Source organism: Salmo salar, chromosome 05 (assembly GCF_965601325.2).
Source record: "Salmo salar chromosome 05, fSalSal1, whole genome shotgun sequence".
Classification (NCBI taxonomy): Eukaryota; Metazoa; Chordata; class Actinopteri; order Salmoniformes; family Salmonidae; genus Salmo; species Salmo salar.
In genome coordinates this window covers 74,910,095-74,930,935 of record NC_138295.1, presented here as the reverse complement: position 1 = coordinate 74,930,935, position 20,841 = coordinate 74,910,095, and the positions used below count along the sequence as shown (strand labels likewise).

The 20,841-nt window shown below is 45.9% G+C and overlaps 1 protein-coding gene across 3 annotated transcripts; it reads right to left on the bottom strand.

Annotated features, from left to right (window-relative positions):
- Nucleotides 1–86: 86 nt before the first annotated feature.
- Nucleotides 87–20,826, bottom strand: LOC106605755 (uncharacterized). 3 transcript variants are annotated; one of them, XM_014201668.3, is made up of 16 exons: nt 20,208–20,826; nt 17,493–17,641; nt 16,495–16,642; nt 16,286–16,359; nt 15,344–15,462; nt 13,999–14,086; nt 12,907–13,055; nt 12,703–12,787; nt 11,894–12,015; nt 11,059–11,208; nt 4,033–10,780; nt 3,730–3,884; nt 3,321–3,454; nt 2,831–3,174; nt 2,602–2,686; nt 87–1,776 (listed from the first exon to the last, which is right to left on the bottom strand). In XM_014201668.3, the coding sequence occupies exons 1-16, from the start codon at nt 20,293–20,295 to the stop codon at nt 1,643–1,645; spliced, it is 8,772 nt and encodes a 2,923-aa protein (XP_014057143.3). In that variant the 5' UTR covers nt 20,296–20,826; the 3' UTR covers nt 87–1,642. The 3 variants fall into 3 exon arrangements, with proteins under 3 accessions (XP_014057143.3, XP_045574772.2, XP_014057142.3); XM_045718816.2 differs by having other exon boundaries at nt 87–1,766; XM_014201667.3 differs by having other exon boundaries at nt 17,508–17,641.
- Between the last annotated feature and the right edge of the window lie 15 nt (nt 20,827–20,841).

Sequence of the window (20,841 nt, the reverse complement as noted above, 5' to 3'; positions counted from 1 at the left end):
AGAAATAATGCAATAAAGCCTCTAGAGAAGACCTACTGTTTGAACACCAGTCCAGTCTCCTTTGACAACAAAAGGAATACTCTGACTTAAGAATATAAGACAGTACAATTTATTTTCATCAAACAGTTCAATAAATGTTTCACAGTTTTTATGTTGTTTTTATTTCCCCTGGTTTTATACAGTATCCCATGAAACCCATTCTTTCAACAATACAGGTTTTAAACGGATGTTGAAACAGACTAAACAAAGGGACTAGTTGGAGCTTGACTGCATGATGGGTTGCTATTAGTAGAAAATTAATGTAAATCAACAAATGCATTAACTTTTGGAGATATTTACCGATGAGAAGCTTCCATTTTATCATGCTAAGATACATCAATTGTCCTCAAACAAAGTAAAATTATGACAAGACAATTATACATTGAATCATATTAGAAAATAATGAAATATGTTATATATATATATTAGAGCAGGGTTTTCCAAACTCAGTCCTGGGGCCCCCCTTGGGTGCACGTTTTGACCTTTTCCCTAGCAACTACACAGCTGATTAAAATAATCAAAGCTTGATAATGAGTTGGTTATTTGAATCAATTGTGTAGTGCTAGGACAAAAACCAAAACATGCACCCAGAAGGTGGCCTCGGGACCGAGTTTGGGAAACCCTGCAAGTTGAGGACATAAGTTAAGGACAGGATGGCAGTTATAAAGACATGAAATTAGACAAAATATTTTTGGGGGTTGGGAAAAATATCTTGCTTTATTTGTTATGAAGAATAATTCAACCGAGAAGCTATTACTTAGATGCATTTTGTCCAAAACAATTCTGAGATAAATTAATTGCACCAAAATAAATAAACAATATTTACAAAGCATGGAAATATTTTTTATATAAATAATGAATAAATTAAATAAATAATAGCTAGACATAGTCTTTTAGAATAAAAGTATATAGAAACATAGCTTGTTTTCATCTTTTCGTGCAGTCTAAGAATACATCTAAATTAAACAGCTCTAAAATTATATTGTATACACTTGTATCACTATCTTTGTACAAATGTTGAATGAGTACTCTCAAATACAGGAGTTAAGATTGTTTTCTGGCCCCAACTGCTGCCTACAAGTATGACTGACTGAAATGAAAATCGTTTTTACAAAGTTAAGATTTCAATCCAAGCTTACACACAGACAGATACATGACTAAAAGAAAGTGCATCCCCCAGTACATACTGGGTAAAGACAACCGAAAGAAGCAGGTAAAGAGAAGGTAAGCTGGTACACAATGACTCCCATTGCATAGCCGTCAAATCCGTTTCAGATTTTACAAAGCTCCAGACTCTTCTTCGCCTAGGACAAACTGCCTTTGCCATCAACCACTTCCAGCCAGTGTCTATAAATCGACCCTAGGATACAGTGGCAAAGGGAGGAGTTATTATATCAACAACCTTTCTCGTACAAGGACTGGTAGCTGGTTAAACCTGGAATGTGTCCAGCTTTTAGAACGGGAGTCTTTTCTTTCCGTTGCCTGATCGATAAAAAAATAGCCTCTGAGAATGGTTATGGACGGAGGGGAATCCACTGGCCACTCTCAGAAGGTCCCTGTTCTGAGGGTTACAGAACAACTCAGAGGATTCCGGAACCCTGCCTCACACCAAGTGGGGGTCATCGGCTGGGCTGACGGTAAAACGCGAGGATGTCACTGGGTTGGCCGCCACGGGCGACCTCGGTTTGACTGACAAGTCCCCTTTTCTTTTGGAGTCTTTGCCTTTGCTGTTTGCTCCTGGTAGAAAGACAGGAGTATGGTGTAAGTAAGGGAATTAAAGAATTACTATACTACAACTATGCCATACACAAACATACTGTACTAGGGTTGGAGTAAATACTATTTGAATTCAGGGACTACAACACATTTCATGAAATCGAATTGACCCCTGCAACACAAAACATAAACAAAAGCATACAACTGTAAATGTTTTAAAAAATATATACGTAGGATAAAAACATTACACAAATGGTATATCATTAGTTAAAATAATCTATACGTGTGTACAAACATCCTCTTGTAGAACCGAAGCACAAAAAGGCCCACACTCCCAAGTTAAAAATAAACTCTCTCCTTGCAAAGCTTTGAACTGTTCAACTCTGCAGGCTGACAGAGATCATGAAAGTAGATCATTTTGGTGTTGATGCTTTTCTACATACAGTCTATTCAAAACACCCAGAGGGGATCAGCCAAACTCTCATTATTCTGTGAAATGAAGCGATCAGTGGGAGAGACAGAGCTGATGGCTTCTGGAGACAGGGTGGAAAACACATCTTAGACGTGCATTGTTGAGCACCAGATTTATGTCCATACTCCATTCCCCATGTCATAGTGCGTGGGGGATAATTACAAGAGATACATTTTGGGGGCGCATATTTAGAAAAGGGGTTGGTGTGAGGGGTTCTCAATTTCAGTGAGCGGGGATCAGATGGGAGCTGTCCAATGGGTGCTTGTTATTGTAGTGATTTCATCAAAAGCTTTCTATTGGCTCTCAGAAGGGAATGATGTACAGGACCGTTATATGGTTTCTAATAGCAACATGCATGCATACGTAGTACGTACCATGTAAATCAAATTTAGTGCTTTTGTTAGGAGCTGGAGCTGGACTGGTGCGGGTGGAACTACTCAGCTCACTGGTTGGAGTTTCCTGTTTCAGAAACAGAGAGGAAGAGTCAGGGACTGAAAAGGAGCAGAGACAGTACATGTACATCCAATATAGTGAAAGTGTTAAAAGCCCAAGAGTAACATGGGACTCAATATATGAGGGGGGAGGGGGGAACTAAACAAACACCTGATCAAAGAGATAGACAGTGACATCATCAAAAAAGGACACGTTTCTCCCTCTGTCTTTCTCTTTGTCTATCGGTTCCCTTGGCGACTTCAGCAGACTCCTGAGCCCCACCCTTTTGCCAACGTCTGTTTCCGTGACAACAATCACCCTCCTGGAGCCTTCGTCTTCCTGCTCTTCTTCCTCATCCTCATCGGGGTCACTTCCTGGGGACGCACCCCTCCGTCTCCCACTCCTGTCTCGGTGTAGCCCGCCCTCCCTGAACCCTCCCTTGGGACTGGAGGAGAGAGGGAGAGCAAGAGGGAGAGGAGGGAGGGAGAGGGAGAGGGACAGGCGAGCCAGTTTGGCTGTGAAAGAAAAGAGAGGAATATATAAAGTGAGACATGAAAGATGGTGTCAAAAAGCACCAATCTATCCATTAGAACATGTCATTTACACACCTGCAGAGTGGGTGAATGTGAACAATGCTGCATCCTATTCATACACATTTTACCTTTCATTGCTTGGTTTGCCACAGGCTGAGGGGGTGTAACTTCTGGCTGCTGGATCACAGTCAGTGGTTCACTGTCAGTCGCATCAGACTCACTCTGGGGTTCAGAATTGGGTTCGGTGTCCGGCTCCTCTTCGCTAAGAACAGAAAAAAAAAAATCTTCTTTTATTATCTGTCTGCCTGCCATCATTGAACACAACAGTTTGATAAATCTCAAAATACATAGAGGGCAGTGGAGGTTGCTGAGGGGAGGACAACTCATGATAATGGATGAAACGGAGCCAATGGATTGGCATCAAACCATGTGTTTGATGTATTTGATGACATTCCACCGATTCTGTTCCATCCATTACCATGAGCCCCTCCTCCCCAATTAAGGTGCCACCAACTTCCTGTGATAGAGAGAGCATACCTTCCTACATCCTTCACACTGACTGTGTCTCCACCCCCATCTAAGGGCTGGTCTCCCCATGGGTGGAGAATGACGCTGTCGCTCACTGTCGCCCCCCGGAGGACGTTCGTTTTAACGTTCTCACAGAGAGAGAACTGCAGTCTCTCCTCACACACCTGAAGAAAGGGAAACAGAAGAAGATAATAGGGGTATGAATGTTTAAACATATTCAGGAAAATGGATATTGTAAATTGTGTAGGCTTATACTTTCATACATCTACAAAGTTGTGCAACTTGGGGTTAAAATGCAAGGCTAATGCTCACCTGCATCATTAGGCCATTTTTAGTGGGCATCTTGGAAAGTGACCTCTGGTCCTTGGAGTCAGGAGAATGACATGGTGAAAAGGTTGATGGGAACTGTCGTTCACGCCTCTCCTCTTGAGGTGAAAGTTTAGCCCCAGTTGGGATGTCCTGGACTGCCGATGGAACCGACCTGGCCAGCCAGTCAGCGCTCTCAGAGATTCCGTCAACTTCCTCTTTCAGTTCCACTCTCCTCTTCCCCTCAGGCATGGAGGACCCACAGGTCTCTTCACCTTTATCACTCTCTCCAGAACCCTTATCTTTCTGCTCAGGCGTCTTCTTCATAGACTCCAACAGCTCCAGATTCCCCAGGAAGAGGTCACCCAGGGTGTCCTCCTCATCCCCAGATATGCAGCACAGCTGCTCCAGTTTCTCAAAATCTTCCAGAGGCTCCTCATCCAAATCCTTCCACTCAGATATCAACAGCTCTGGGATGGTGTTGAGGGGACTCTGGGGGAATGACAGGAGTGTGGTGGAGGTGGTGGTTGTGTTTTTCTGGGACAGGTTATATCTGTCATCCTCGGACATGTTTGATGTGAGGCGGCTCTGGCTCTGGCTTTCACCTGAGAATACTGGAAGTGTTGAATGTACAGGTGAAAGGTTGAGGTTTGCAGAGATCCCTCTGCTGTGGGTTGTGGTGGGTTGTAAGGGTGGTGGCTCTAGGATATCAGTGTGAGGAGTGGGGGGCATTGTTGGGTCTCTCTCAGCACTGGTAATGAAATCTGAGCCTAAATAATCAAGGTTTATAAGATCGCTATCGTCGTCTATTTCTATGACAGAAGGTGGGGGACTAGGAAAAGAATCATCTAAACTCTGCAACCTGTCTTCTTGCATATCAAGATCTATGCTAGGAGGAGGGCTGGGAAAGTCTACAGAACTGAACTGAAAGTTGTCTCCTTGTGAACCAGACAGATCTGTACAAGATGCTATATCCTCCAAGTCATTATCATTGGGATAAGACACCAGGTCACATAGAAGAGATATGTCTCTCAAATCCTCACTTGTGTTTACAATGTCTACTCCCCCTTCTCTGTCCTCCCCCACAAGCTGGCAAGTAGAGTCAGCTTCTTCAATGCATATGCTTGGCTCAATATGTTGTAATCCTGACAAATCTACCTGTGGTACTCCAGTGAGGCAGATAGATACACCCAAATATATACTCTTTACTGTGGGAGCAAGATGGTTGTCTAATTCAAAGTCCTGTTCTTTTTCTAGGCTATTTTCGGCCATTGCCCCTTCTTCCACTTCACTGAGATGATTCAACCTGTTGAAGTTCTGATTTCCCTCATCTTGAGCAATATTTCCATCCAAGTCGTTTAGAAGAGATGCAGTTTGACTTTTACTGTCTCCACCCGTCTCAGTGAGTGACCTGAACTGCTCCCTCCCTCTTGCAAAGGTCTCATGCTCTGGGATTTCTCGGTTTTCCACCTCAACCACTAGCTGATCACCTTCAACATTTTGCTCATCATCATCGTCAAACCTATCTGGATTTTCTATATTTTCCTCTTGCTGTACATCCAGTGCCTGGGATAGTTGGCTGTCAATGCTACTGGAAAGAGCCTGTTTCTGGGACAACTCTCCCTTTATTTCCAGGTAGGCTACCCGTCCCTGCCTCTCGTCATTAGAATTATCTTCACTATCTTGGAGGACGGCTGGATGAGGCTCACTCCTCGCCAGTTCATCGTTCTCCTCAGCCTCCCAGAATTCCCGGCCTACCACCAGCTGCTCCCTTTCCTCCCAGGTCTTTCCGAACGCTGAGAAGAATTCCAATCCGAGTTCAGCTTCCTGGATTCTGCTCTCCGACGAGGCCCACTGGTCGTTCTCCGATGGCCACAGGTGCAGGTCTCCCTGCTGGAAACGGTGACAGTCGAACTCGCCCCTCACCACTCCTCCCCCTCTCCCCTCCCCCTCCTCCAGAGTGTTCCACAGCTCTTTAGCCTTCAACTCCAGATCCTTAGATGACTCCCTGTCCACAGTCTCAGCAGACCCATCCCTGCTCAAAGACCCACTCTGGCTCCCCGTCACTGGTCCTCTTTGAGGAGATTTCTCCTTCATGGCATTACACAGCTCTCCAGCGGCAAGCTGTTTCTCTGTCTCTGATTTGGCCTTGGCCCTCTCGTCTTCGCTTTCCTCTGAGTAACACAAATTTCTCAGGCCAAGCTCATTGGCGTCTGTGTGTTGAATCTCCAAACCTTGTCCGTCTTCTCTTTCAGACTCTTCAGTGTCCCCCTCGGCCCAGAAAGAAGAAGCCAGTTTGCTCTCTTCGTCATTGGTGCTCTCTCCGTCATTGGGCTCCAGTACTACTGGAATATCGTCACTGAGTTTGACCTCGCTGGTTTGAATACCGTAGAACCTAGATAGCCTGGATTCTCTGTTATCATGGTCGCCATGTAACGCTGTCACTGGTTCCGTAGTGTCTTTCATGGAATTATCATTTTCTCTCTCTTCAATACCTGGAAGTTCTTCATTCTCAAGTTTGTTATCCTTTGTCTGAATGGCAGATATTAATTTCAAACAATCTGTCTTAGTGGTATTATTAGAAGGCAATGTCAAGTCTTTGTCTGTGGAGTCATGGAATCTAAAATCATTCGACTCCACATGAGAAATCACACCTTCTGTGTAATGATTACAAATTTGAGTTCCATCATTGTAAGAGAACCCTTTGAGAGGTGTATCATCTAAATTAGAGAACAGCTTAGCTATAAACTCATTGTTCTCCTTGGTCTGTGAGTTATCAGACAGTAGTCCCGGATGGACTAGGCCCTTTTCATCTGACTCTCCGCTCTCATTGTGGAACATTCCAGAATCTTCTCTCTGTTCTGATTCTAACCCTGTTTTATGTTCTACTTCTTTCAGACTGAGATCGTTCTCCTGAATACTCGATATGTCTTTATATCCATCATCACTGTTTTGAGAGATATCCTGCACATGAGCATTCTGTTCAAGAACTGTCTCCTTTTCCCTCTCAATGTCAATTCCCTTATTTGAAATCCTCTTCAAGGGTCTCTTTCCCCCGGTTTCTCCCTCATCCTCTAATTCTGTCTTCTCTTCTATTCCTGTCAGCGTCCCCCTCTCTCCACCTCGTCCGCTGCCGGGTCTGGTCACACTCAGTCCATCACTGCCCTTCCTGCTAAGCCCCTCCCCTTCCCAGTCACTGTCAGAGAAGTAGGCGGAGTCTCTGTGGGGGGTTTCTGTCCCCAGCACCCTCCAACCACCTGGTCCTTCACCTCCAACACACGGGTCACCTGGGGTCAGACAGTCGGCTGAACTGGGGGTCAAAGATGACAGGAATGAGTCTGAGGGGGTCATGGTGGAGAGAGAGAGGTCAGAGGATGGGTCCCAGTCTGGGGTGGTGGGAACGGCTGTAGGGCTCTTTTGACTTGGGTCTGACCTTCCTTCCTGGTTGATCTGTGAATTCTGTTTGTTGATTTGTATATAGCTTTCAACATTTGGGTTATGTGACTGAGCATTAGAACAATGTGATGTGTCGTTCTTCATTTGACTGTCACAACCTTTTGAACTCTCTGATCCTTCTTCCTTGTGATCTTTAGATTCAATTTGACATGCTCTATCGGTTTCTGATGTCTCTGTTGTTAAGTCATGTAAAATGTCATCAACGTCCTGCTTCTGACCTCCTTGCCCTGTATCTCTGACCTCAGCATCACCTTTCATTCTCTCACAATTCCTTTCCCCAACATTATTCTGACCCCTGCTCTCTTTCTCATCTGCAGAAATAGGTGACTCATCATCACATGGTTTCTTCTCAGATTCTGCCACTTCTCCAGTAACACTGTCTTGAGATAAAGACTGAACTTGAGCTTGTCTTGAGAGCTCAACCCTTTCTCTGACTCTCTGTGTTTCTCTTACAGGTAGGGCTGGACCTTCTGAAACGTCCTCCTCTGTTTTTGTACTGGGGAATGTTTGGTAAAGGAGGAGGCCATTTTTTGGCATTATCTCTGAGAACACAAAGTCACCATGCTGGGGCTGAGAGTCTGGGTGAGAGTTGGTGTCAGCGGTGGGATCTGTGAGTGAGCTGGGTGAGTCCTTGAGGCAGGTCGTGTCTGTGGGACATTCCTCTTCCTGTTTGACAGACTGTTTATTTGATCCTATTTGCAGTACTGGGATCTCAGGCCGTATAGTGACCTTTATCTCACTCTTTTTTGCCCGTTTAGTCACTTGGGCGTAAATGGCCTCCGGTGCTACATCGTCTTTGCCTCTGTTTGATGTACGTATGGAACTCTCTGATTGGAAACGGATGGTCTGAGAGGAGTCAGGATCTATGCATATTGACTCGTATTCTGGTGACATTGGAGTGGGTGACTGAGACAAGTCCTCGCAATGCTTGTTGAAGGCGGTTGTGTTTTGTCTGGATATGATCTCCGTCAAAAAGGTCTCTGCTGATTGGATCTCCTTCAGGAACTCCTCTCTGGTCATCTGTCCCTTCTCTGTCTCCTTCTCCGTCTCCTGTGACTCCGACTCCTGCCTCCCCACTGTGATTTCGGAGAGGAGGGATCGGGATCTCCTCATGCCCCTGGAGTATGCCTCCTTGGCCTCAGTGTAGGACGGGAGGCCGGGGGCGCAGGTGAAGGTGTAGGGACGCAAATGAGAGCCAGGAGGGTGGAGGAACTTCACCGGATCTCTCTCCATGCCTGCATCCATCCTTCCTGTGTTTGTGATCTCAGTGAGGAATAGATCTCTCTGGATGGAGCCTTTCCTCACCCTCTCCAACTCTGTCCCCATCTGTGTGTTTCTGTCTGGCCCCAATGTCTGTTCTATAGAGCCCAGCTCTGTGACCAGCGACTGGGACCGACGCATCCCCCCTCTCAAGGGCTGGAGGAAGTTCCCCGACCTCTCCCCATCCCTTTTCTTCTCCCGCTCTGTCTCTCCCTCCCATGAGGTCCTCCCTTCCTTGGACTTGGCATCATTTGACTCTGACACACTAGAGATCTCAGTCAGAAACAGGTGCATGGGGGATTTCTTGGCGTCGGTTACGCTATCCGCCTGCAGTTCCGCGTCCTCCCTCCAGATGGCAGGCAGGATGGTGGCGAGGCGTGACTGAGTCCTCTTCATACCCCTGGAGAAGAGCTCGGCTGTGGCCGGATCCGAATCCTCTGACAAACTAGAGGTCGGGACGGTTGTCCCTCCACCACTGGGTTTCTCAGGGGACATAAAGGGGGAATCATCCTCATCTGAATAGGTGGGACTGGAGGACGAGTGCCTCTCAATTCTGTGGACCCCGGACTCGGAGTGGGAGATGTTGCGGTAAACAGGGCGAAATACGTTCTGGCGTCGTACGGGAGAGTCAAAGTCTTTTGAGCGGAAATTGGATGTTCCCTTTGTGTTGTGCAAGGATGCTGTGCGCCGTACACCACCTTGTCGGTCTGAGTAGTCACAGGATAGTGGGTCTCTTTGAGAGTACATCTGGGGCTTACTGTATCTGGAGAAGCTACCTACACCATAGCTGTGATACAGGCCCCTTTGGGGCTTGTAGTGGGGTGGGAGAGGGGGAGGACATGTTTGGGGAGTGGGGTAGATGGGGTGGCTGGACTGGGGTAGGGAGGGGGAGAGTGACGGGGAGGGGGGCATGGTCTGACGAGGACGGTGGAACCCTAAGTGATCATATGATGATGGCAGGCAGCTGCCCATCAGAGGGTCCATCGTTTCTATCTTACCACTCATGGAATAGTGACCCAGCCCAAGCCCTACTCGGTGGTAGCCCAACGGAGGCGCAGGGAGGGGGCGCGAGTGGAGGTGGTTGCCCGAGGAGGTTGACATAGAACGTGGCTTGGGAGGCAGGACAGGAGCCTGAGAACCAGTGGATGACCTACTGTCTCCTTCACCCCCCTCCTCCTCATCATCATCTCCTAAATCCACCACAGAGAAGTCAGTCACTCTACTGGAGGTGTCTTTGAACTCTGCCACCCCAGTGTTGGGGACCCTTAGCTGGACCTCGCTGGATCGGACGGTCTGGATGGATTTCCCACCTCGCCCAGTGTACTCCTCATCAGAACTGTACGGCACGCGTTCTTTGCCTAGCATCCCGCTGCGTATCTCCACTAGCTCCAGATCTCCAGGACACAACGAGTCAGAACGGAAAGACTGCGCTTTCCCTTTAAGAGATGGGGACTTATCCTGAGGGGTGTGCTCCTCCAATCGGATGAAGTACTCGCTGGCGAGGGAGGGGCTACGTGCACTTATCACAGGGACAACAGTGGGTGTGTCCAGGGATTGTCTGTGGGATGGGTTGACCGTCAGGATTGGCTGGGGAGGAGGAAGTGGTTGGTAGCCCCGCCTCGCATGGGCCTTCTCCCAGAAGTACTCAAAATTTAACCCTTTACTGGTCTCCGTGACTGTCAGGATGTCATCGAGTTCTGTGGAGGATGGGGTGATGCAGTTCCCCACGGGGTCCAGTAGAGGGTAGGAGTTCCCCCTGTCATCCTTCCCATACTCCCTCTCTCTCTGTCGTTCACTCGCTGCAGCCTGGAAGGCCGGAGGACGGAGAGAATCCCACCGTCTCTCAAATGACTCATCGCTCTCTCCTCTTCTTCCTCTCCCTTCCTCATACTCCTCGTCCTCATCATCCTCATCCTCTCCCACACTCCTTCGGGACATCCCTCGCTCAGCAGCCAGAAGGGAGGAGAGGAGGAGGAATACCTCAGCGATGGAGGGGCGTTGGGAAGGAGGGAGCCAGCAGGACTGCATGATCTCATACCTGGAAGAGGAAAGACAGGAAAGACAAACACAAAGATAAGGGGGATTGGAAATGATGCAGACAATTACATTGATGGAAACTACAATCTGCAATATTAAAGCTGATCTACCACCACCCCCCAAAAAAGAGAAGGTTTGAGGGGATTGCATATATTAGCTTTGACCTTAATGATCTATTGACAAAGTAGGCCTTTAAAGTAACACATCTGTAATCGACTACTTTCTTCATCAAATGCAGATATCATTAGAGAACCAAAAGTCAAGAAATGGCCCACTGACCAGTAGTCAGCGTGGGAGAGTTTGAGCCGTGGCTGGGCCAGGGTGATCTGTCTCTCTCTGATGACGAAGGTCAACACTTCCTCATCACTCAGGTGCCTGTGAGGCTGAGAACCAAACTCAAACAGCTCCCAGATCACCACCCCCAGAGACCTGGGAGAAAAGGAAGAGAGAGGGGAGAGAAATGGGAGAGAGTGGGGGGAGAGAGAGAGGGGAGAGAGAGGGGAGAGTGTGAGAGAAGTGGGAGAGAGAGGAGAGAAATGGGAAAGAGAGAGGAGAGGGAAGTTGGAGAGGGAGGGGAGAGAGGGGAGAGTGGGGGGGAGAGGTGGCAGAGAGAGGGGAGAGAAGTGGGAGAGAGAGGAGAGGGAAGTGGGAGAGAGAGGGGAGCGAGAGGGGAGAGAAGTGGGAGAGAGAGGGGAGAGAAGTGGGAGAGAGAGGGGAGAGAAAGGAGAGAGAGGGGAGAGAAGTGGGATAAAGAGGGGAAAGAGAGGGGAGAGAGGGGAGAGTGGGGGGGAGAGGTGGGAGAGAGAGGGGAGAGAAGTGGGAGAGAGAGGAGAGGGAAGTGGGAGAGAGGGGGGAGCGAGAGGGGAGAGAAGTGGGAGAGAGAGGGGAGAGAAAGGAGAGAGAGGGGAGAGAAGTGGGATAAAGAGGGGAAAGAGAGGGGAGAGATGTGGGATAAAGAGGGGAAAGAGAGGGAGAGATAGAAAATAGGAGTAGAGAGAGAGAGTTGGCGGATAGAGAAATAATCAAATTAGATAAGAAATACAGAATACAGCTTATTGAAATATTCAGTTGTTTATTTGTCCGTTTTAGAGGCAGGTTGTGTTATGGTAGGTACCACAGATTGCTGGTCTTGGTCTGGTCAGTGACGATCAGAGATCCTCTGTACTCCTCCAGAAGCTCTGGCGCTATCCACCTCAGGGGAATCCACAGCTTGTCTGATGTTAGGTAATAGTCATCCTACACAGATAAACACACACAGAGGGATGCATGGACTTGAAGATAAGCCATTAGGGACATCCAATACGTTAGGGATAATCAACAAGGGGCTATGTGTTCTCTGGAAGATAATGAACCACCTGGAAGGTGTGTTCCATGACACGCTAAAGGAGCGGAACTGACCTTCCACGGAGTTGCATTATTTTGCAGAGAACGCATAGAGCCCCGAGTTGATTATCCCTTTTATACCATGGTTATAATTTAACACATTTATAACTAGAAATGTGTTCATTTGCAGGTAGAAAATGTGTTCAACATCCACTGAAGTACCCAGCAAGTTTACTATATAGAGACAGTAGTTGCCATGGTAACCAAACAAACAGACTTGCTAGTTTAGCTAACCAAATTTGAGTCCTAGCTTGCTATTATGAAAATCAAATCCAACAATGCCAATCATGTTTTCAACTTTTGCTTTCAAATACAGCTCAAGCATAGAACATATAATAACTATACCCAGTGAATTCTATCGTGCAAATATACTGTGGATTATAAGGAAATAATGCCCTCTCTAGAATGCCCTACAAGCCAATCAGAAACTATTATTCAACAATGCCATGGTATAAAGTGGTATAACTTGTCTACAGATTGTGGTGGTTCAAGTAAAGTACATGGGTAAGCGCACACGCCCACACACACACACAAACATACCTTGTAGTGGTTGTGAGACAGCCCATAGTCTCCGATTCTGACAGTGAGGTCAGAGGTAAGGAGACAGTTCCTCAAAGCCAGATCACTGGAGACAAAACAATCATAATCCATTTACTATCAATCACTCAATTACCAACCAATCAATCACTGGAGCTATTGGAACCCCACTGGAGCCAGAGAGAGACAGGATATGACCTCACAGACCTGTGAATATAGTTATTCTCGTGGAGGTGCAGCAGGCCAGAGGTGATTTCAAACGCCATCCTCTGCAGGGTCAGCATTTCCCGGGTCAGAAGGTCAGGGGTCATCCCATCTGACTTCCTCTGGGCTCTCAGGTACCTCTTCAGGTCGCCCTGGTAACACATCACAAATATAATTTATTACACCATCAATGAGTGTTACCAATATTATTAATTTATTACACCATCAATGAGCATTACCAATATCATGTACAGTATGTGATACTTAAAACAATCAGAAGAACAATTAACATAGTTTATGACTTTGACCGGACATATTCAGCTATATATCAAGTACACTTGTACATTTATGCTGGAGAAATACCCTCTCCTAAGTGTTTTCCTGAACCTGAAGGTCCTCAAAAGCAGAAGGGGAATTGGTAATGAGTTAATATCATTAGAGAGATAGAGGTTGTACTGGTGGTAGGACAGGCGAATAAGATACTTCAAATGATAAAGGGATGTGTGTTTCAATGTACAGAGGATTTATAGCTTATGTTCTTCTGGTAAAGGGCTGCGGTATTGTTTCTCTCCCATCCCTGGTCGTTAATTGATCTGTTTGAGTCATTGATTGGCCAGAGAGTCCAATCACTTGGGATTTCAGGTCTCAATCGGTCTTTGATTAAAGAGCAAGAATGAAAGCAAACAAACAGAGGCAGCAGGTGTTGAGTGTTGGAGCTGGAAACGACTGGCATAACATTATACTACAAAAGGTATATCTAAGTGTGAAACGTCACCAAGTATTTACATGGTTATTTGATGGGGGGAAAGGAAACTAACCAAACATATGTTTCCATGTACGGAAGCTACAGTCTGGTGTTTGTCACTTAATTGATCCATTTGACTCATTTATTGACCAGTCACCAGAGAGTCCAATCAGCTGGTTGCTCAGGTATCAATCAGTCTCTGATAGAAACACAATGATGAGACCAAACAAGAGGAATGGAGTAAATGTATCCATTCCAAAACAAAATGGCCTCTCTTTGGATCTCCTCTACAATGTGCCCTCCTCTTCTTCTCCATCTCATAATAGTAGTAAAAACAACATGGCCCTCACCAACTGACAGAACTCCATGACCAGCAGGAAGGGAATGCTCTCGCTGCATTGGCCCAAACACTGAAGGATGTTGGGATGTTGGAGACTCCTGAAGGCAAGAAAATAGAGAGAGGGGGGAGAGGGGGGAGAGAGGGGAGAGAGAGAAAGATGATGAAACGAGAGAGGCAATGCAGCAGAGGATATGCAGTTAAAGTGAGCGAGGGAAGAGGAGAGGGGGATAACATCTGGGCGCATTTGTTTGCGTATGTTTACTTAGGTGGGTTTGTTAGTGAGAAAGTGGAGTGGACGAAAGAAAACAGACAGAGCTAGAGAGAGGGGGAGCGAGAGAGAAAGATGAAGGAGAAACGTGTTTCTATATGTGACAGAAAAAGAGGCAACTGTAAATGTGTATGAGAGAGAGAGAGAGAGAGAGAGAGAGAGAGAGAGAGAGAGAGAGAGAGAGAGATAGAGAGAGAGAGATGGCGGGCCAAGTGTCATTTTAATCTAAGTTGAGCATAATAAATAGGTCAGACCAGTAGTCATCTGTCACTCCATGTTACAGTTCTAACACTGCACCACTTGTATGCAGCATGCAGTCTCTAACTACCAGCATCTCAATATGACACACGACAATTAAACACATCTACTGATGTGACTTGGTCCATGTAGATCTTTTTCAAACAGCACCAAATCAACCAGAGTGAAGTACAGGTTGGGATTTAACTGTGAAGTTAATCCCAAGAACTGTGATTTATATACACTGAATGTACAAAACATTAGGGACACCTGCTCGTAACATGACATAGACAGACCAGGTGAATCCAGGTGAAAGCTATTATCCTTTATTGATGTCACTTGTTAAATCCACTTCAATCAGTGTAGATAAAGGGGAGGAGAGGTTAAATAAGGATAAGGATTTAAACCTTGAGACAATCGAGTCATGGATTGTGTATGTGTGCCATTCAGAGGGTGAGTGGGCAAGACACAAGATTTAAGTGCCTTTGAATGGGGTATGGTAGTAGGTGTCAGGCACACTGGTTTGAGTGTGTCAAAAACTGCAAAGCTGCTGGGTTTTTCACACTCAACAATGTCCCGTGTGTATCAAGAATGGTCCCCCACCCAAAGGACATCTAGCCAACTTGACACAACTGTGGGAAGCATTGGAGTCAACATGGGCCAGCGTCCCTGTGGAACGCTTTTGACACCTTGTAGAGTCCATGCCCTGACTTGAGGCTGTTCTGAGGGAAAAAGAGGGTGCAACTCAATATTAGGTAGGTGTTCCTAATGTTTTGTACACTCAGGAAACCACAAAAACAAATAACTTAAATAAAAGTGTCTGATGACACAAAATGTCAGTTTCTCTGACCTGTATGGCTCAGACTCAGCCAAGAACTTCCTCTGCTCCAGAGGGCTGGCACTGACCCGCAACTCCTTCACCACGGCCTGGGAGGAGCTGCAGTCACACAGCACCTCCGCTAGGATCACCTGAGGGAGGGAGAGAGAGAGGGAAGAAGGGAGAGAGAGAGAGAGGGGGAGAGAGAGGAGGGAGAAGAAGAGAGAGAGGGAGAAGGAGGTAAGGAGAAAGAAAGATGTGGGACAGACAGGAGAGATAGAGAGGAGGGAGAGAGAGGAGAGAGAGAGAGAGAGAGGGAAAAGGAGGTAAGGAGAAAGATATATGTGGGACAGACAGGAGAGATAGAGAGGAGGGAAAAGAGAAGAGAGAGGGAGAAGGAGGTAAGGAGAAAGAGAGATGTGGGACAGACAGGAGAGAGATGGAGAGGAAAGGAGAGAGAGAGAGAGAGAGAGAGAGAGAGAGAGGAGGGAGAAGAGGAGAGGAGAGAGAAAGAGAGAGGGAGAAGGAGGTAAGGAGAAAGAGAGATGTGGGAAAGACAGGAGAGAGATAGAGAGGAGGGAGAGAGAGGGGAGGAGAGGAAAGGAGAGGGAGAGAGAGAGGTAGGGGGAAAGAGATGGAAGGAGAAAGAGAGATGTGGGACAGAGGGGAAGAGGGGGGAAAGAGAGGAGAAGGAAGGAGAGAGAGAGGGAGCGGGAGAGAAGAGAGGGAAAGAGAGAGAGAGAGAGAGAGAGAGAGAGAGGGAGAGAGATCAGAAATATAGTGGTGTAGGAAGAAGACATAACTCATGAGAGCTGGTAGGAAGCCAATATTAGATTTACTGAGAAGCTGTTAAAAGGATGTGTCTTTTAGAGGAAACATGGGTTGAGAGACATTTGGAAGAACTGCCAGATCCAGCTACCACCATTACATGATGACATCACAACTGAGGGTGGAGGTATAAGTTGGTGATCTCACCTTTCCAAACCAGCCATTTCCTATTTCCTGAAGGTAGTTGAGAGTGTGCCTACGGAAGTACTTCGACTTAGAGTCTTTAGAGACAGAATAGAGGAGATGAAAAGAGAAAGACACATGATTTGGGGTTTTCTGATATCCATCAAGCTTGCTAATATTCATGTGCTTTATACTGCCATCAGCTCCAGCTACAGAGAGTCTGCCTTAGTTACCTGAGCCATCCTGCAGGGCGGGGCAGTTAGCCCTGTCCCTGAGTGGGAGGGTGTAGACCTCCGGGAGGGAGGGGCAAGAGGACAGACTGTCCTCCTGGGCGGGGCTAGAACACCCAGAACACTCCTCCCCCTCTGCATTGTCAAACTCCTGATTTGACAGGAAAGAACAGAGGAAGCGTAGAAGCTTTAGAGATATTGTAAGTTTGAAAAGCAGTGATCACCAAGCCTGGTCCCGGGAGATACAGGGTTTGCAGGTTTTTGTTCCAGCCCAGCACCAACACACCAGATTCAGCTTATTAAACTCTTGTTTATTACCGTAGTTGATTAGTTGAATCCAGTGTGTTAGTTCTGGCCTGTCCTGGAACAAAACCCTACACACCCGAAGCTCTCCAGGATGAGGGTTAGTGACCGCTTTTCTAGTGGCTGTGTCAATAGCCTAAAGTGGTTTACGTTTCTAAAGAAATTGGGAAAGTGTAAACAAATAACTGGTGGGCAGACACCATATTACTTTCCCCTTGTTGCCTATGTTTTCACATCAGTTTAGATGAAGGAGGGGAGCCACTTTAGATAATTGAGATGCACCCAGTGTGCTGGCTGAGATGTCACAAAGAAAGGCCTATCTGGATTTAATATGAGGAAATCTATTAAATGTAAACAGACCCTAAGCTTACTGGCTCATGCAACATCTGTAATAGTTCTGGTAAAATGTGGTGCTGCACATGCAGCCAAAGAAACAATGAACCATCCAAAGATCACAGATTCAAAGACAATAGATTCATAGAGGGTTTGAATTATGGGGATGCCCACCGCCCCTGGGGTGCTGGGCCCTTCCATGACAAGTCAGGACATTCCCATATGCTATAACATTGTTACAGCCCTCAATGTTTAGGGTTTCCCTAAGGGCCAATGTGTAATATGATGCCTATATCTATTGATCTACACAACACGCATGCAGACAGTGCAACACAATAGACAAGACGTGTGAATAAGTCTCTTACATGATGGAGACTTACATTGAATCCCACTCCTCCCTTCTTACAGCACAGACAGGTGAAGAGCAGTAAAACAAAGGAGACGAGCCCCGAGCAAGAGATGAGAATGACGACGTAGGGCGGAGAAGAGAGAGACGCAGCCCTGGATTGAGAGACTGAGATATGGCGGGAGAGAAAAGGAGGAGAGGAAAAGGTTAATACGGTTAATCAGCCAGGAAGTACTTCCTGAAGGAAACACACAGTTGTTAGGTTGAAGTGTTGGTGAGTTGATGAGTGAGTGGGGGAAAGAGAGGCTTCGGAGAATTGGGTTGAAAAGGGTCAAAGTCATTGTTACATATTGAGATTGAGGAGGAAAACCGTTGGAATTGTTTCAATAAAGGTACGTTTGAGACAAAGCGGAGGATCCCCAATGAACAACTGTCATTGGAGTTTTGGGAGAAGCAGGAAAAGGAAATCAACTTTGGAGGAAAGTCAGGAAACCATCTTCGGAATCAATAAAAGAGAGGAGAGATCGGAATTAAAGTTAAAATCAGGGAAGTCTACCATTCCGGTTAGGAAAGAGGGGAAGGAGGGAGGGGGGGTACATAAAAAACAACATTCCTTCCAGGAAACACAGTTGAAAAGCAGGGAGGGGTGGCGTTGTCATTTTGGGGAAATTGCTACCGGGGGAGGGTTGGAAAATTGGAAAAGAATCACTCAAATCAGGGAGGTTGGCTACCTAGGTGAGAAGGAGGAGTTTGGGGCGTTTTTTTTAAATATATTTGTACCTCAACTTGGCCGTTTGTGAGGAGCGAACCATCTGTGAAAAAGAGAAGGGGGAGGGCAGGGTGGTTAAAAACCCTTCACAACAGTAGGCTACTACTTGTTTGTTGTATCTTTACATTTTAAACCCTCAAATCAAAACCAGCATCACCACAATCAAAAATGCATATTTCTAGATGAACTTGTTGTCAATATTATTTGTTTTTCCCCCATATACAATTTTACAAAAACACTTCTCCAACTCCCGAAGGTGAACCTCTGAGTACACATACTTGTCAATACACTTGCAGGTCAAGTGCCAATTCAGTACAGTACTTATGAATATCAACCACAGTGTGAGCATTTTCAGTGTCATTGGAACCAGAAAACACAAGTACCAGAGCTACTCTGTTTTCCCCTGCTCATCCTATTCCACCATGCCCTGTATTCATCACTACTTCTAGATATTGACTCACTATTACGACACAGTAATGAATAATGCAAAACCAAATATACGTTTCCCCATCCATTTCATGAGCTCATTGATTCCTGAAAGCATGGCGTGAAGATGCATCAACAGTCCAGTAATAGTCAAAACAAAAGGCTTTAATTGATGTTTACCCTATTGGTAGATCAATGTGTAAGCTTAACTGTGATTAACAATTTTGGCACATCCTTTCCTCTGCCTCTCCCTCTAGACAGTACACACATCTTACAGAGACGTCCAATAACACACTGAAAGGGAATCCAATCACAAATAGACTTTCTGATCAATGGAATATTTTCATGAGATCATTCGTGAGTGGAAAATGCAAGTTACCCCTAAAAATACATTTATGAAGCACTTTGAGCACTGCTTTAAATATATAAATAACATAATTGAACATTGTAATTAGCATTAAGGATGTGTTGAGCTCAGAAATGATATGCTGTATGATTCCATCCTCCAATGGCTGTTTTATGAGAAAAACACTCAGACCTCTATGAAGGCCTAAAAACAAAATGGTCCATGTTATTCTAACAAATTCAAGAGTGACGTGTAAATTCTAAGTAAGAAACGCTACTAAAAATCATGAGTATGAATTTGAGAAAGATACATGAATTATTGGCTCATCATAAATGTGTAATAATTTCGTTGACTTATGTACTGGACTGGACTGCAGCCTATGCAAGCCTATGGCCTGGCAGTAGAATTACATTGGAAACTGTTAAAATAGGAAAAACATGTTGGCCTATATGAAATTCAAACTCTTTCACATAAGTCTATGTAGAATACAATAATATTTTATGTAGCCTATTCATCGGCAGTATAGATGCACAATTCCTGGGAAATTCTATTATTCTTTCCCTAGACAGCTGTCCAGACATACACTGCATATAAATAGGTACACATAGCAGGGGCCTATTCCACCAGCTCCAGTTTACAGCTCTTATCAAAACAATACACTAGAACACCATGACTGCAAACGACAATACACAAACAAAATACTGCGATGTCTAATAAAAGGAGGACAAAATAAAACGGATTTTGTGGATTTTAAATGGAAATTCAAAGATTTTTAGCATTAAACCCAAGTGGGATAATATAGGTTTGATATACCCATGAATGATACAGTGGCGATTAATTTAATATTCATTGGACAAATTCCCGTTTTGACATGCCATCGATGCTATTGATAAATATCACCGAAATAGGGTCGCAGATCCTACCGAATTCTCCAGGCTACTTGATGATAATAATGTGGCCATTGTCTTTTTGATTTCATCCCGTGTTATAAAGGCATATTGCCTACCATAGCCTAATCATATCAGCCAAGAAAGATAACATATATCGTATTATTGTTGAGGCTGTGTCAGTGTGCTTTGGCCGTAATATTTCCGAGTACCTATTCATAACCCTCTAATCTATCCCCTCTCCCACCTCCCCCTCTCTTCTTTCTCCCAGCGTCAATATCAGTCCAGCTCACCGACACCACTCACATTCTCTCTGCGGGGCTCCAAGGGCTCTCTCCGGGTTGAAGTACGACAACATCCCCGCCAGCACTATCACCCAGCAGTGTCGTCGCATCGTCGCGGGATCCACCACGGCACATTCATTCGAGCGACGCTTTCGGTCTTCTCCTTCTCTCCGCTACCGTATCCTGGTCTGGCGCTGTCTCCCCCCGCTAATAAAGAACGTCTCCTTGTTGTTGTGTTCCCCTCTTCCCCTCCTCCGTTTGATCCCCCTCTCCTAATCCGCAACTAAACACGGTGTAAGAGACGCTCTTTTGTGCATCCCGTCCTGCCAACCCAACCCATCAAATCCAGAACCGTTACATCAGTGGTCTCTCCACAAAAAGGGCGACGAAAACAACAAATAACCACAATGAGGTCAAACCATCCGCTATTTTTCCCGTTTCGGCTCTTTCCCCTCCGACACCAGTAAGAGGGCGACTGTAGTATTTCTCCCGTTAAACGTCGGCTACGTCAGACAAAAGTGAGCTTGCATTATCATGGTTCGCCCGTGGTTTCATGCGAGTGCGTCTGTCTCGCTTCTACACTCTGCTGTCTCGGGCCCGTTTTATTTCGCGGTGCTGTGCGTCTGTGTATGTATGCACCTGCTAGACAAATGAAT

What these genes read in the sequence shown, in the direction of transcription:
- LOC106605755 (XM_014201668.3), bottom strand. Translation starts at nt 20,295, where the DNA reads ATGCGACGACACTGCTGGGTGATAGTGCTGGCGGGGATGTTGTCGTAC. An exon ending in ACCAAGACCAGCAATCTGTG is followed by an intron (nt 11,209 to 11,893) that starts GTACCTACCATA and finishes CTTTTCTCCCAG; the next exon opens with GTCTCTGGGGGTGGTGATCT. An exon ending in GGCAAACCAAGCAATGAAAG is followed by an intron (nt 3,175 to 3,320) that starts GTAAAATGTGTA and finishes TTTCTTTCACAG; the next exon opens with CCAAACTGGCTCGCCTGTCC.